General features: G+C 34.9%; 3 protein-coding genes across 3 annotated transcripts in view; 1 reads left to right on the top strand and 2 right to left on the bottom strand.

Moving 5' to 3' along the window:
* Ldh (Lactate dehydrogenase) overlaps nt 1-8,769 on the bottom strand; it is a 52,462-nt gene extending 43,693 nt beyond the window's left edge. The window contains exon 1 of the mRNA XM_066285970.1: nt 8,751-8,769. The gene's annotated coding sequence lies outside the window, so the exon portion shown is untranslated. The remainder of the gene's footprint in view (nt 1-8,750) is intronic.
* LOC136341223 (uncharacterized) lies at nt 52-7,935 on the top strand. The gene is made up of 13 exons (XM_066285963.1): nt 52-323; nt 375-1,688; nt 1,789-2,015; nt 2,109-2,316; nt 2,438-2,627; nt 2,887-3,080; nt 3,310-3,428; nt 3,600-3,890; nt 4,115-4,346; nt 4,591-4,748; nt 4,950-5,141; nt 5,437-5,606; nt 5,835-7,935. Exons 2-13 carry the CDS (start codon nt 642-644, stop codon nt 5,927-5,929), a joined length of 3,123 nt encoding a protein of 1,040 aa, XP_066142060.1. The 5' UTR covers nt 52-323; nt 375-641; the 3' UTR covers nt 5,930-7,935.
* A 1,277-nt stretch (nt 8,770-10,046) lies between the features above and the next one.
* MED18 (mediator complex subunit 18) lies at nt 10,047-11,184 on the bottom strand. The gene is made up of 3 exons (XM_066285414.1): nt 11,074-11,184; nt 10,610-11,007; nt 10,047-10,459 (listed from the first exon to the last, which is right to left on the bottom strand). Exons 2-3 carry the CDS (start codon nt 10,998-11,000, stop codon nt 10,185-10,187), a joined length of 666 nt encoding a protein of 221 aa, XP_066141511.1. The 5' UTR covers nt 11,001-11,007; nt 11,074-11,184; the 3' UTR covers nt 10,047-10,184.
* Nucleotides 11,185-13,408: the final 2,224 nt, after the last annotated feature.

Raw genomic sequence — 13,408 nt, 5'->3', positions numbered from 1 at the left:
TTAGATTCACCATATCACATGTCTAGATGACAAATGACAGATTAGTATGACAAGTAAACAAACTGTGAAGAAAATAAGTGCAAATGATTAGTGGCAGTAACACCAAAATCAAGGATATTTTCCAAAAATTATAAGTTATTTAATTGAAATTAAGAATAAAATCGTAAATTATCCCAATCTCTTCCCGCCGAAGATCTTAATTATTTTAAACCTGCAGAACTTTAGATTACGTGAAGTCACTAAGCCACGAAGCAACTGAAGTTCAGCAGTGAACCGGTTCTCTTATGAAATTTTAAATTTTCTAATCGTGATTTTCTCAAGAAGTAAGTTCTACTGAAAAATAGACTCTATTTGAATCTCCTCTGTCGTTTCAGGTATTTTCTGATATAGAACATGAATAAATTTTCTCCCCCTACATAGTCCCTATATGAAATTGAAAGACCTCCAGTCTTTTTATGAAATACATGCTCATTGCATGGCTTGCCAATGAAGCACCTAAAATCTGGACTACATTTCAACTTCTGGGGCTCTATCCAGTTGAAAATGACTATTTTGTAGTTGCCCTCAACAATATCCATTTACACAGTAATAGAGAAAGTAGGTCATAAGTATTGGACAACTGAAAGTAAAAATTGAAAGTGATGAGTAGAAGATGCTTAAACAGTGACATGGATTCTGGTCTCGGAAGTGATGAAGAGCGACGAAGTTCTCGTACAAAAGAGGAAAAGCAATTGCACAATCAACAACTTTTGAGTGGATGTTTCATTGATGCAGCCTCTCTCTCCGATGAAGTTGAGGCTGACCAGAGAAGAAATGATGAAAGACGGCAAGGCGCGCTTATTTTTCAGTCTTCAATACCACAGTTCTCTATGATGCAGATGTCAGGCTCTATAGAGGGAGATCGATTGAACTCAGCTTGTAACTTTAATGACACAAGCACTCCATACAACTCTATAGTTCAGTTAGATTCTACAAACCCCACAGAGCAAATTTCAACAAACAAATCTCCTCTAGGTTTTTATGTGGATTTGAGTCAAGTACCTGATACCCCCAAAGCACTCCCTTCTACTTCCACAAAGAAAAACATCTTTTCCATGGTTATTGATTTTGAAGGTCCTAAGAAGGATAAGCCTGTCAAGTTGAGTTCATCTTATATGTCTTACAAAAAACCAAAGCCAAAACTCAATCTTTTATCAAAGTGCAATGGAAGCGATAGTCTTTCTTCCAGTTTGGGCTCTGTGAATTCATTGAATTCAGGAGGTATGGCTGGTTCAAGTCTCCAAAGTGAACATCAAGCTACTAGAACAAATTTCAGTCATAATGACATATCCAACATTGCTGTTTTAAGTGCTTCTCTAGTGAAGAATCTTTCTATATCTTCAAAATCATCCAGTGATGAATTCAGTGAAAGAAACATTGTGGAGAAAAGTGAAGATGAGCCTTTAGGGGAGCCTTCTGTCTTAGAAAGTTGTGACGATGAAGGGTTGGATAAGTCTGTGATTTTTTCAAAAATTAATTTAATTGAACGGGAAAATATTCATCAAAACAATGAATGTTCCAGTATTCAGGATAGCAAAATGAGTGAAGCAAATATTTCCTCTCCTGGAGTCTCTAAAAGTTTTCTTAACAATGATGGTCATCAGGATTGTGTGGAAGTAAGCAAGATGAAAGAAAATGACCAAGAAATGGTAAGTTTGGCACGAACAAGGAGTTGAATAGTTATTAGGGATATTAGTAAATATATTTATGCTTTTGGTAATCTGCAGTTTTATAGGTATTTTTTTTTAGACTGCTCCTCAATTTGTGAAATTATCAGATCTAGAATGTCAAAAACCTAGGGTTGATGTTAACTTTACCCCTCGAATGAGCAGGTCAATTCCTGAAAGTCACTGGGTGGAAAGTCCATTTTTGATGTCACATTCAGCATGTTACAGAAGTGCTCCACATCCCATAGAGCCAGAGCCAGTAACTACTGATATTAATTATGATTCCGACAGTGCCATTTCTAGTTCTAGGTAAGTTAATTATTGATTATCAATAATAATTTTTATTCGCACAATCAATGAATTGGTCTTGAAGAAAATCTTCAATTACTCGTTTTTTCACAGCATTTCTCAACCAAAGAAAGCAGTACGCCGTTTAGGAACGGACCTACTGCGAATGTTCCTTGAAGAAATCAGCCCGGATGTGGTTGTAGAAGTGGATGGGCATAAACTCAAAGCTCATAAGTGCATTTTAGCTTCACGTTGCCAGTATTTTGCCGCATTACTTAGCGGTAATTGGTTGGAAAAGTCGGGAAATATAATTTCACTGCAGGTAAGGCAATGCAGTTTATCTCTACATAATTACAGGACAATCATAAAAATACAAAGAAAATGTGCGTTTAAGTGTCCTGGACAACAATATTGCTTCGTTTATAATTTTTTACTTCTTTTAGGGTTTTTCGTATGAAGCAGTGTATTTCGCGCTATGCCATATTTACAGTGGTGCTGCCCATGTACCTGATTCCATAAGTCTAGTGGAGTTGGCTTCCTTGGCGGACATGTTGGGTCTAGAAGGATTAAAAGAAGTTGTCGAACATGCGTTGAAACTGAGGCATTGCCACAGTTTTCATAAGCCTTGTGCAGGTATGTAGGTTAACCCTTAAGCAAGTTACACCACAAGGACTTATGATGTTATTTGTTTAAAAAGTAGGGATTTATGCATGTTAACTACTTTTAAAAAAATATGTGATACGATCCTGTAACTAATTGTATTTTTCTTGCAGCGACAAAAAGTTATGTTTTTTTACGTGACAAAATTTTTTTCGCATTAAACTGAGTTACAACGCGTAGGATTTCATTTAGTAGTAATTTTAAACCAACATATTCTTTTTTTAAAATACAGGTTGCTGCACTGGTGTACTAGAAGTTCTTCCTTTATCGGCCGCTTACGGACTTGATGACTTGTATCAAAGATGTCTTCAATGGGTAACCGAACACTTCGTAAGGGTGTGGCCCAGTAGAGCGTTTGCCAGTTTACCTCGTGAATTAAGGGAGAAATGCTACCAGCAGCACGTGGTTCATATGAGTCCGGAGAAGGTACTTTCGATAACCCCATATATCCATTTTTATTACTATGCAATTTTCATTTAAATCAATAAAATGATCTTGAAAGAACAATTCAAACAAGGGTGTCACTTGCATAAATATTATTTTACGATTTCTGATGTTAAATTGGTTGGATGAACATTTTAAAGCACTAATGGCGGAGAAATATCATAATTTTCAACTAAGGGGTCTAATTTTTACATATCCACTTTTTGGACAGGTTTTAGATATAATGACTGCCTGTGATAAAGTATTGGCGACTCTTCCCCAGATGCGTTGGGCGGAACCAATTAATCAGTTAGTATTCCAATTGTCGGATGCCTGTCACTTATATATTAGGTAAGAAATATTGAATAAAACAGTTCACAAAGCGTTCATATGAACGTTTCACTCTGTTTGACATTATTTGGCAAACAGGTGAAATAAATATTGATTAAAGTCAAATTAACACCAAGCAAATAAGCACATAAGTAAAATATAATTTTAAATTTTCATCTTTTTTCATGGTAGACAGCATTACGCTGGCGTGCTCGGATCTTCTTCCTTTGCCGCTTTAGACGTGGGTCTGGGTTTCGGGGTGTGCGAAATCGAGGACAAAATGTTAAATGCTGCTAAAAATTTAGGGGTCGACCAGGCTTGCAGAAGTTATCCGCGGTGCTGCAAAATGCTGGAGGCACATTGGAGTCGCCCTTTTGCGGATTTATTGAACAAAATAAAGGTTCAGTTAGAACAGTGTCTGGTAAATCAGGCGGACCGACTAATTCGAAGCAATGCGTGGTTACGCTTGGACACTGTGTTAAGGTGAGCTGCGCCTATGTATAGCATATCGTTTAGAGATTGGGGTGCCCTGTGCAGTTGAGTTGATTAATTTGATTTTTAATATAATTGCTTTTACAGTTTCTCAAAAATTAAAATCAGTCAACAGCTCCGTCTGGTCTTTTTATTCATATTGATTTCTGCACAAGAAGACGCTAGAGGCAAATTCGTACAATTCAACAAAACCTTACTGTAATCGTAATTTTTAGAACGAGGATAAAGGAACTTACACCTTCCATGGAACCTCAAAGTCGGTTGCCACGAGCCACTCCATTAAGGAACAAAAAGTCTCCGGTAAAAGTAAAAACTTCCACCCAGAGCTCTTTGGTTTCCTCCTCGGACTCGTCTAGGAATTCAAGTCCGGGCCTGAACCAAGTACGAATGCCTGGTGGCAGCCCGTCTTTGAGGAGAAGTTTGTTGTTAGCCGCTAAGGCACCTCAGGTAGGTGTGGGTAACGAATATAAAAAAGTGTGCGTATACGTACATTGTTACATTCTAGACAATTGCAACGACAACGTTATTGCTATTGTAAAAAAAACGTTCAACAAATTAAAATATACTCCCAGTTAGGAAATTTTTCTCTAACCCTTCGGCCTATTGCAGTCGTTTCACATAGGACTGATGATATTTAAGAATCGTTCTTTAAGACTTGCGCTAATTTTACTATATATAAAATTTGTTTTAGGTACCACCAAGTCCAAGTACTAACCGACGAAGTACGTTAACTCAGCCAACTGCGGCCAGTCAAGCGCGGGCTATTGCTTCTGCCCCCAAGTACATAAAACCATTTGTCCCTCTATCAACTCGTCCACCGCCAAAAACGGCAGCCAATGCTCATATAAGGTAATTCATTATCTCTGCCTCAAAGCAAGATATTACGATAGTCGGTATGAAAGCTGTGTATAGTTAATTAATTAAAATATAATTTATATATTGTTATATAGCATTGGCACTATCAATAGCAACGTGTATGCATTAAAAGGAAATATGATGTTACGTTATAGGTTTGTTATTTACTGAGACTATATTTAAATCTATTTTCAGACCATCATCAGGAGGAAGTATTCGATCAGCAACATCGGTCCCTAATAATTCAAGACCGAGTTCGTCTAACGTTTACACCAGCAGCAGCAACAATACTCGTAGAACAACCGGCGATTTAAAAAAGAAATCAACTGCTGTATCGAGAAATTCTAGTTTGGGCAAGAAAGACGTCGCCAGTAGCTATTCGCAGAGGTAGAATAAGCATTATTTGTTTTAAAATATCTATTTTTATACCTACTCTCAGTTTGGAAAAACTGTATGCGAGCATACGTAAAAAAATCTAGAGGTGCGGGCGATATTGGAACTGTTAAGTTGCTGGGAAACTAATAGTTTAAAAGATAAAAGAAATAATATTCAATCTGTATTTGGAAAAGTCGTTCAGCACATATACTATATTCATTATCATGCAGTTCTAGCAAAAATGCTGTGACGTGAAATATAATTATATTTTCGGTCCATTTTCATTGATAAGTCACTGGTTTTACAGGAAAACCGATAGCCGTAGTAATTCGCCTTTGAAAACTGATAGTCGGACGAGTTCTCCGAGAAAATTCGATAGCAAGGTAACTTCGCCAGTAAAAGCTACCATTCGCAGTCCGTCACCATTAAAAACTGGACCTAAACCTCAATCACCAAAGACAGTAAGAAATCAGGAAGGTAAGCTCTTAATAGGAAAGTCAATTTAGTGCGTTTAGACGTAAAAAGCCTATAAGTTACACTTTCCTTGAACATTGATTTTATTGATGAAAAAGCGGTTTAAATGCAAAGGTTGCCAAGTAGATGTAACGTCATGTGACATGTACATATTTAATACATTATACCTCCTTTTATTTTAATTTAAACATTGGTGTATGTATTATTTAATATTTGGGTGTTCATTTCTAGTCAAACAGACTGTACCTCCAACACCACAACCCACAATGCAACGATCCAGTACTTTCCTCAAAGATGAACCTACGGTGCTAGGGAAGGTAATTTAAATATAAACAACACATTCCACTTTACCATCCTAGTCCTTGAACATTCCTGAACAGTTATAATTTTAATGTATTGTTAATATTGTGTAACTAGTTGTTTTGATTTTTTAATGTAAGTGATTTTTTGTTGTTGATCTCGCTTTAAAACTCATCAAGCTCTCTTAAAAATTAAATTATGGATTCAGATAAAAACACAGTGTCCAAAGTTAACTGCAGTATTTACTACCGTTTATGATATTTCTATGCTAAAAATTAATATCTTGGACCACCTGTATTAATGTAGTTATACAGAGTGTTTTGAGAAAATGTCGGTACGCTGGGGACGAGGTCATTATTTCACTTGCATATCTGTGGCTTGAAGAATAAAGGCTTTTTCGAAATATTCGTAAGCTGCAAACCGCAATTCTGAACTCATTTCTCTCGGAAAGTAGCTCTTTTCGGCACTAGCGTAGGAACAAGAATCAATGGCCATCTTCTCGCATGAGTAGCATTCACTTTCTCTCATTGCTCACCTTAAAGTGATTGACATCGGTTTATTATATAAAGCCACGATATGTTCATAGAAAAGATATTTTTCCTAATTGTTGCAGAATGCGTTTTTCTGCTCTCGTTAGGAAAATAACCATTTCGCTAAAATAAAAAACGGAATATATACCATGCTAGTACCATTTCTGTAAGACACCCTGTATACTCTTTTTTTAGTTCTTAAAGTAGCTGCAAAGATCATAAGAACTAATAAGTTTGATCACAATCACTTGACTTAAGGGTCAGAAGTGGGAGCTTTCAGTTTTGTTTTTATTGATATAGAGCACAGGCATGTGATCATTAGAGCACTTTAAGATTATCAATTTTTATCGGAAATGTTGATTGAACCCCAAAGGAACTGAATTTAATTTTCTAGAAGTCCTCGACTGAAAATTGAATATCTCTGTTCTCATAAATGTACAATCACTGGTTATTTTTCCTACTTTTTCTGGCCAGTTAGTTTAGTAAGTATTAAAAAAAGCGATATAGCCATTCGTTTCAGATCGATATTCTTATGATGCAATGTAAATAATGTTACATGCCCTAGCCCTATAATGCGTTTATTTATAACTTGGTTATCTCTGGTCTGTTTTAAACTGTTTTGTTATGAACTAATTTTTCTCCTAATGACTTAAGTAATATTAAGTATACCGTTGATAAGTACTAATAACTACGCGAGTTTTGTGATTTATAAGAACAAACTTTTTAATGGTGTATAGGTAATAGAAGATTTATTTTCTATGAAAAATAGCTTAGGTTTGGGATTTTTAGTGTTTACGCAGAAGTAGGGAAGGAAGATGAAATAGGTAATAAAAGAAGTTGAGAAGGCGCCAGGCGGAAACAACCTCTTACTCATCAGAATAAGTATTTGTGTTGGCCTTCTTGTCAATATTCCTTCTTTATTGCAATTGATGGAGTGGCTACAAAGCAAATTTGCTCGCATTCATTGCAATGATTGCGTGCATTGATTCATTGTCCCTATTTTCACGTAAACGCTAAAAAATCCAAGCTAGAAGCATATAGCTATGTGTATATTTTAACCTAGTCATGCTTTATGTTTTGATCTCTTCCTAAAATCATCAGACATAGATATAATTCTTATTTATTTATGTAGCAGTAATTAGTATGTGATACTCGTTTAAAAAATGTATTTATTATTTTATCTTGCAGTTGCATATTGAGACAGGTAATCATGTTTCAAATGAGTTTATCTTCACGGGATCCTAAAGAAAATCCCTAAAGAATACGCATTCATGTTTACTTATTAAGATCTGTCGCATTCAAATGTGTTTCGAGGTACCTATGAATATTGCTACTGTAAGATAAAACCTGATGTAATATCACAAGTGAATAAAATTGCTATTGTACACTTAGGAGGGCATACAGCTCAGTTGTGAATAATGGCTGGTTTTATTCAATTATAATAGTACTATTCATTGTTGCCAGTTACGTGGATAACATGGAGTAAAAGATTTAAAATGTCACGGCAGTGACGTGTTATTTTCATTTTGGACTTACCTCAGTTGTAGAACACGAATACACAAGATAAATATTCATCAGGTGACTTCGTCTGACAGTCCAGAAGATAAAAAAATAATCAAGACTGATGTGCCCAAAAGAAACTAATTACTCAAGTTTTCTACTATTTCGGGTAAATATTGCAAAAAATATATATTTTTTTTATTGGGCATTAATGTCCATTTCTGTGCAGATGCGAGTATTAATTTCATGGAGTAATGTTCAATAGTTCGTTAAACTGCGTAAGTGCGTTTGCAGTGACGCAAAAAAAGGAATCTAACGTGACCGTGGTGAATTTGCAATATGGAGACCCCCATTGACCGTTAAATTCACGTACAAATGCAAATTTTTGAGACGCAAAATTTTTCTATTTATATAAATGGCTCTGGCGAATTCTAATAATAAAAAAATCTACATAAAATTTTTTGTGGTCTTATACAGGGTGACCTTTTTTCGATGGTTGGCGACTATGACTGAGAATTAAACATTTATAAATTTGCATTTTTCGTTAAATGACGTTTTCTGGCGAATTGGCGGTTTCATTTGAAGAAAAATTGGATATGTTAAGGTGCTACATTTACCTGTAAACTCCGGAAAAAATCAGAACACCCTTTTTTAATTTAAACCACAAAATCGTCTTACTGATTTTCTACCCCCACCGCGTTTCAATGGTGTCTTTCTAATTACATCGTTTTCATTGATCTGCCAAAACTTACCTGTAAGTAACAAAAAGAAACAATTAGAATCTCCCCTTTTGATTTAAGGCACAAAGTCATCTTACCCCGATCTTCTACTTCTATCACCCCATCCTCTGAGTAGAAACGTAATTACAGAAGGAAAAAAGTTTTTGGCCACACTCACTTTTATTCACTAAATCAAAGTAACACACCACCCACTGTCACTTATGAAATGTTAGTGATGCAACACGCCTTCTCAGGTATTAAATATCAGTTAAATGACACTCAAGTTCGGTTGCTAAATGTCAGCTACACTAGTGACCAATGCTACACGCCTTTAAAATCTAATTATTCTGATTATTAGTTCATTGAGTATTACGACCATCCTATTCGTCGACACGGTGACACTAGAATGAATCATTTAAGAAGTAATATCGCTTCAAAACACGTAAAAAATGTACAACTCGCTTATCGCCAAGGTACAGCTCATAGGTCGTACCGTAAAGACCGATCGATATGCGACATGAAATAGTTTATGTATTTGAATATCAGTAATTCTAATTCCTGGAAATATGATAATTAAGGCGGTATATAATTGTCTTGGACATACTGTATATTTAAGACAAGCCGTGTATCATACAATGTGGAGCAATTACCTTAAAAATAGCTCAAATGAATAATTTCGAGATGCTTTATGACCCTATCCAAACAGAGTTGCAACATTTCATTTAGTTTCTGAGATACAGAATCATATTAGTATCTATTTTGGCGTTTTGCAATGCTCTGCAAAATGTAGCGGTATAACATACAGTGTATCCAAAATCAGTATGTCCTATACGGGGGTCTCATAAAAGGTAATAGATACAAGGCTGGTTAAATGGCAGAAGAATTGTGCATTAAAGGCACTAGTTTCACCATGTAAATAGATTTATAAAATAATTTATTTTCTAAAAAAAAATCAATTGGAACATGAAATTTATTTTTTTTAGTAATTTAAAAACCAAAAGTGATTTTCTGTTTGTTCCTGCCATGAAACTGCTTTCTTGAATATGCAGATTTTTCCCCATTTAACCAAATTTGCATTTATTATGACACAGTAGCGTGTTCAGTTTATTGAATCCTAGTCCTGAAGGAATTGGCTTTGCAAAGATCCGTAATATTGAGATGAATTTAATATTCCAGATTTTATAAAGACTTTATATGATTATTAATCTACGATTAATAACGATTAAAAATGCTGCATGTTGTGGTTTAAGACGAACGCGGTAATTTTTATTTCTTAAATGCCAAAAAATTTATCTTCATTGCTTTGAGTGAGCGTTGTGTATATTTATGCTATATTGTTAAGCTTCAAAGCTGGGAATCAATGTTCAATATTGAAATTATCAGTAAAAAACCGCTTTATGAAAATAATTTAATTGATTATATATTGTATATTAAAATATATATTACAAATGCTTAATTAAAAGTAAACTTGATATTTCTCCTCCTAGCTCAAAATCAATTCAACAAATGGGGGCACTTCCAAAAATACCAGTTTACATCATATTTCCTAACCTTTTGTAATCAATTTTTTCTAATTGAACTAATGGCCTTAATTGTTCAGCGAAAATTCTCATGTCTTCAGCGATAGCATCTTGCCCAGAAGGAGCTTGAACAGATAACTCTACTAAATAACTTTGAGAAATGGCTTCAATGCCTTCTGGTTTATTGGACATGGGGTTCATTTTAAATATCTTTGACACAGTCACCTTCATTCGGCCTTTTCTAAACATGTATCCCCTAGCAATATATTCAAAATCTAGTCGACAACCTAAAAAATAATAACAAAAAATATACAGTTTGTAACAAAAATTTGGAAAACTTTCTTATATCTCATGAACCCTTAACCATAATTTATTAGCAATATGTATATTTAAGGGTGAGTTCATATGATACATTTAAGCTATATGGTGGTCTTTACCTAATTCTGTTAGGAAATCAATAATTGTAGCACTGCAAGCCATATCAATACATGATCTCACTACAGTTGGTCGGTTCTTGTCTCCCAGTTCTTGTTGCCCCACATATCTCAGTTGAAAAGGGGCGTCTGCCTTTTCTAAAGATCGTCTAACTCTTAATGGTAATACCATGGGCGTGTTGGCATTATTGGCTCGAAGAGAGTAACAGAGTTCATGGTCATGGAAACTCTCAGGACCACTATCCACATTGTCACATAAGCCGCGTAAGCGGTGTAGCAATACTTCTACATACTGATCCAAGACAGACCCTTGGAGGAGATATTCCTGGTTGGGTATAATGTTGCACTTTAATGCAGCAGTAAGTGACTCAATTGCTGACCCCAGAGTGGACATGCTTGACCTAGAAAATATTTCATGTTTGCCTTATTGTTCTATCAATCTGATAAAGTTCTTTGTATTTATTTACCTTTAAATGTTTTTAAAAAAATAAATTAACCAAACTGGCTAAATTACAAAATAATAACAAAAATGCAACATAACCAAGCATTTGGTCGGTTTGGTTTGTCCACCTCAAGTTATACCAAAATAGACGTTAAGAATTGGCAACAAGGGATGATAGAGCGGTTTGCCTAGAGATCAGCCATCTTTAGAATATTATGCGATGCGTGAAATAAACACCGCTGAAATTTGATTTAATTCTAAACTACATTCCATGGCAATGAACGTACACTATCTCTCGGAATTCGGTGATGAAAGTGAAACACTGAAATCTTCCAATTGCCAAACGTACTTACTTTTAAAAACACACATTTTTCGCATTTACTTCAATTACCAATTTCCAATAAAAACATAATTTTACTTTGTATTATTAGCGAATGCAGCAGGATTAATCATATTTCCAATGAAAACTTGTTGGTCCATTATAGTAGTACTGGAAATCCAGTAAAACTAACTAAAAGGGAGAACCACGGAGAATAGTTAATTATCCGCTATACAGGGTGTTTCGCAAACATACGTCCCAAATTTAAGGGAATATACCTTCGATGAAAATAAGCAAACACGTATCCGGAATCATTTTATTGCTGAAATATTTAGCAGTTGAAACAAAATTCTAAGTAAACTTTGATAATTTGTGTCCAATCTAATATATAGGGTAAGCGAGAATAGTCTGGGATTTCCCTTTTTTGCATATATGACCTTATTTTTAAATAGAATTTGATATGGCCACCTTCGACAAAAATGCCCAAATAATTCAACGTGTAAAGACCACTTGCAAAACTGCATTTATGGTTTACGCATGGGAACACGATACATCATTTTAAAGGCTTTAATTGCCTTTCGGCGCACTTACTAATATACAGAGTGTTTTCTTAAAAAACCTCACTCTGGGCTGATTTAGAGTGTAATCACAACTAACGATCGCGACTCACGCTGTATATCGTGAAGAAGTAATACGGCCTTAAGGGCCAATAGATCGGAGTTTTAACAAATTTATCCAACGGGCAATATTAATGGAAATATTGACAGAGCATTGGTCAGTTTCGCGGTATCGATGGCCATTCCCTTTAAAGTAAAGTTGCCAGTACATTATTGCGTAGATGCATCAACATCCCTCACATTGTAATTGATATATAAGATGTCTCTAAATATGGCGCTTAAATTCAACGACGCAACCCAAGTCCCAAAATATGACGGAAACTTCGCTTAAACATACAGGGTGAACATAAGCTATGGAATAAATTCATTTTCTCAGCATAGAATTAAAATAATAAAAATGCTGAGATACGTCGACTTTAGTTTACAATTCCACATATTTTTTTGGTTGAATAATGTCGGCATCCATTAAATGGGATGCCAGGGTTAAATTTTTTTATTGGCGCTTCGTTCTCGATATAAAGGGTGCAAAAGTTGGTTCCCTGAAGGTGATTTTTTGTTTATATTTTCGAAACGTTCCGAAATAAATCCATCAAGTTTTGTACTTCGTTATAACTTTTTGTGCTCTTTCTAAATCTCTACAAAGGAATTGCCAAATTTTTCCAGAGGCGGGTAATATAGGGGCCTAGTGCCTAAAAAAATACCTAAAGTTTTTTGTACTAAATTTTATTGATGAATCGGTGGATACTATATTTTATTAAATAAATATCAGATTAAATTTGTTTTTAATTCGTTTTTAATAATAATTGTAACCACACATTGTTCCGGTAACGACGAAAAATCACCAGACTCTATTAATAACTGCTGTCAAATACGGAAATGTCATTTTTTTTTGTTTCATTTCAAGGCCACCTAGATTTTAAATCTAATTTTTATGTAATAAAACACACAATAATATCTACCGATTTGTTAAATCTCAATTCTCTTGAAAACTGTTGGAGATTTTTACTTTCTGCAAGGGATCCTTTTTCATGTAAACATCTTCGAATTTAATATTTTTCTTGTAAAATAATCAATAAAGGAAAGAACAAATCGGTTTAACTACCTCGTAAAGTACTGCAACTCTCTATCACCCCATCTGAAACAATGTGGCAATTTCTGTATAGATATTCAGAAAAAGCGCAAAAAGTTATAATAATGTGCGAGATACCATTAATTTATCTTGAAACGGTTCGAAAATATTACTTGAAAACAGTCCTCATGAATCAATCTTTCACACCCCGTATATCAAAAACGAAGCGCTTTTCCATATATGTTTATATGAAATTTTCGTGATATTTAGGGACCTAGAATACGTACAATAAAACCTTATTGTGGAGATTCAGTTAGCGCGATCCGTACTCCCTTCCCCTACTGATAGATATGAA

The sequence above is a fragment of the Euwallacea fornicatus genome, chromosome 9 (assembly GCF_040115645.1).
Source record: "Euwallacea fornicatus isolate EFF26 chromosome 9, ASM4011564v1, whole genome shotgun sequence".
NCBI classification, from domain to species: domain Eukaryota; kingdom Metazoa; phylum Arthropoda; class Insecta; order Coleoptera; family Curculionidae; genus Euwallacea; species Euwallacea fornicatus.
Note: the sequence above shows the minus strand (reverse complement) of the source record. Positions and strands in the feature narration are given on the sequence as shown.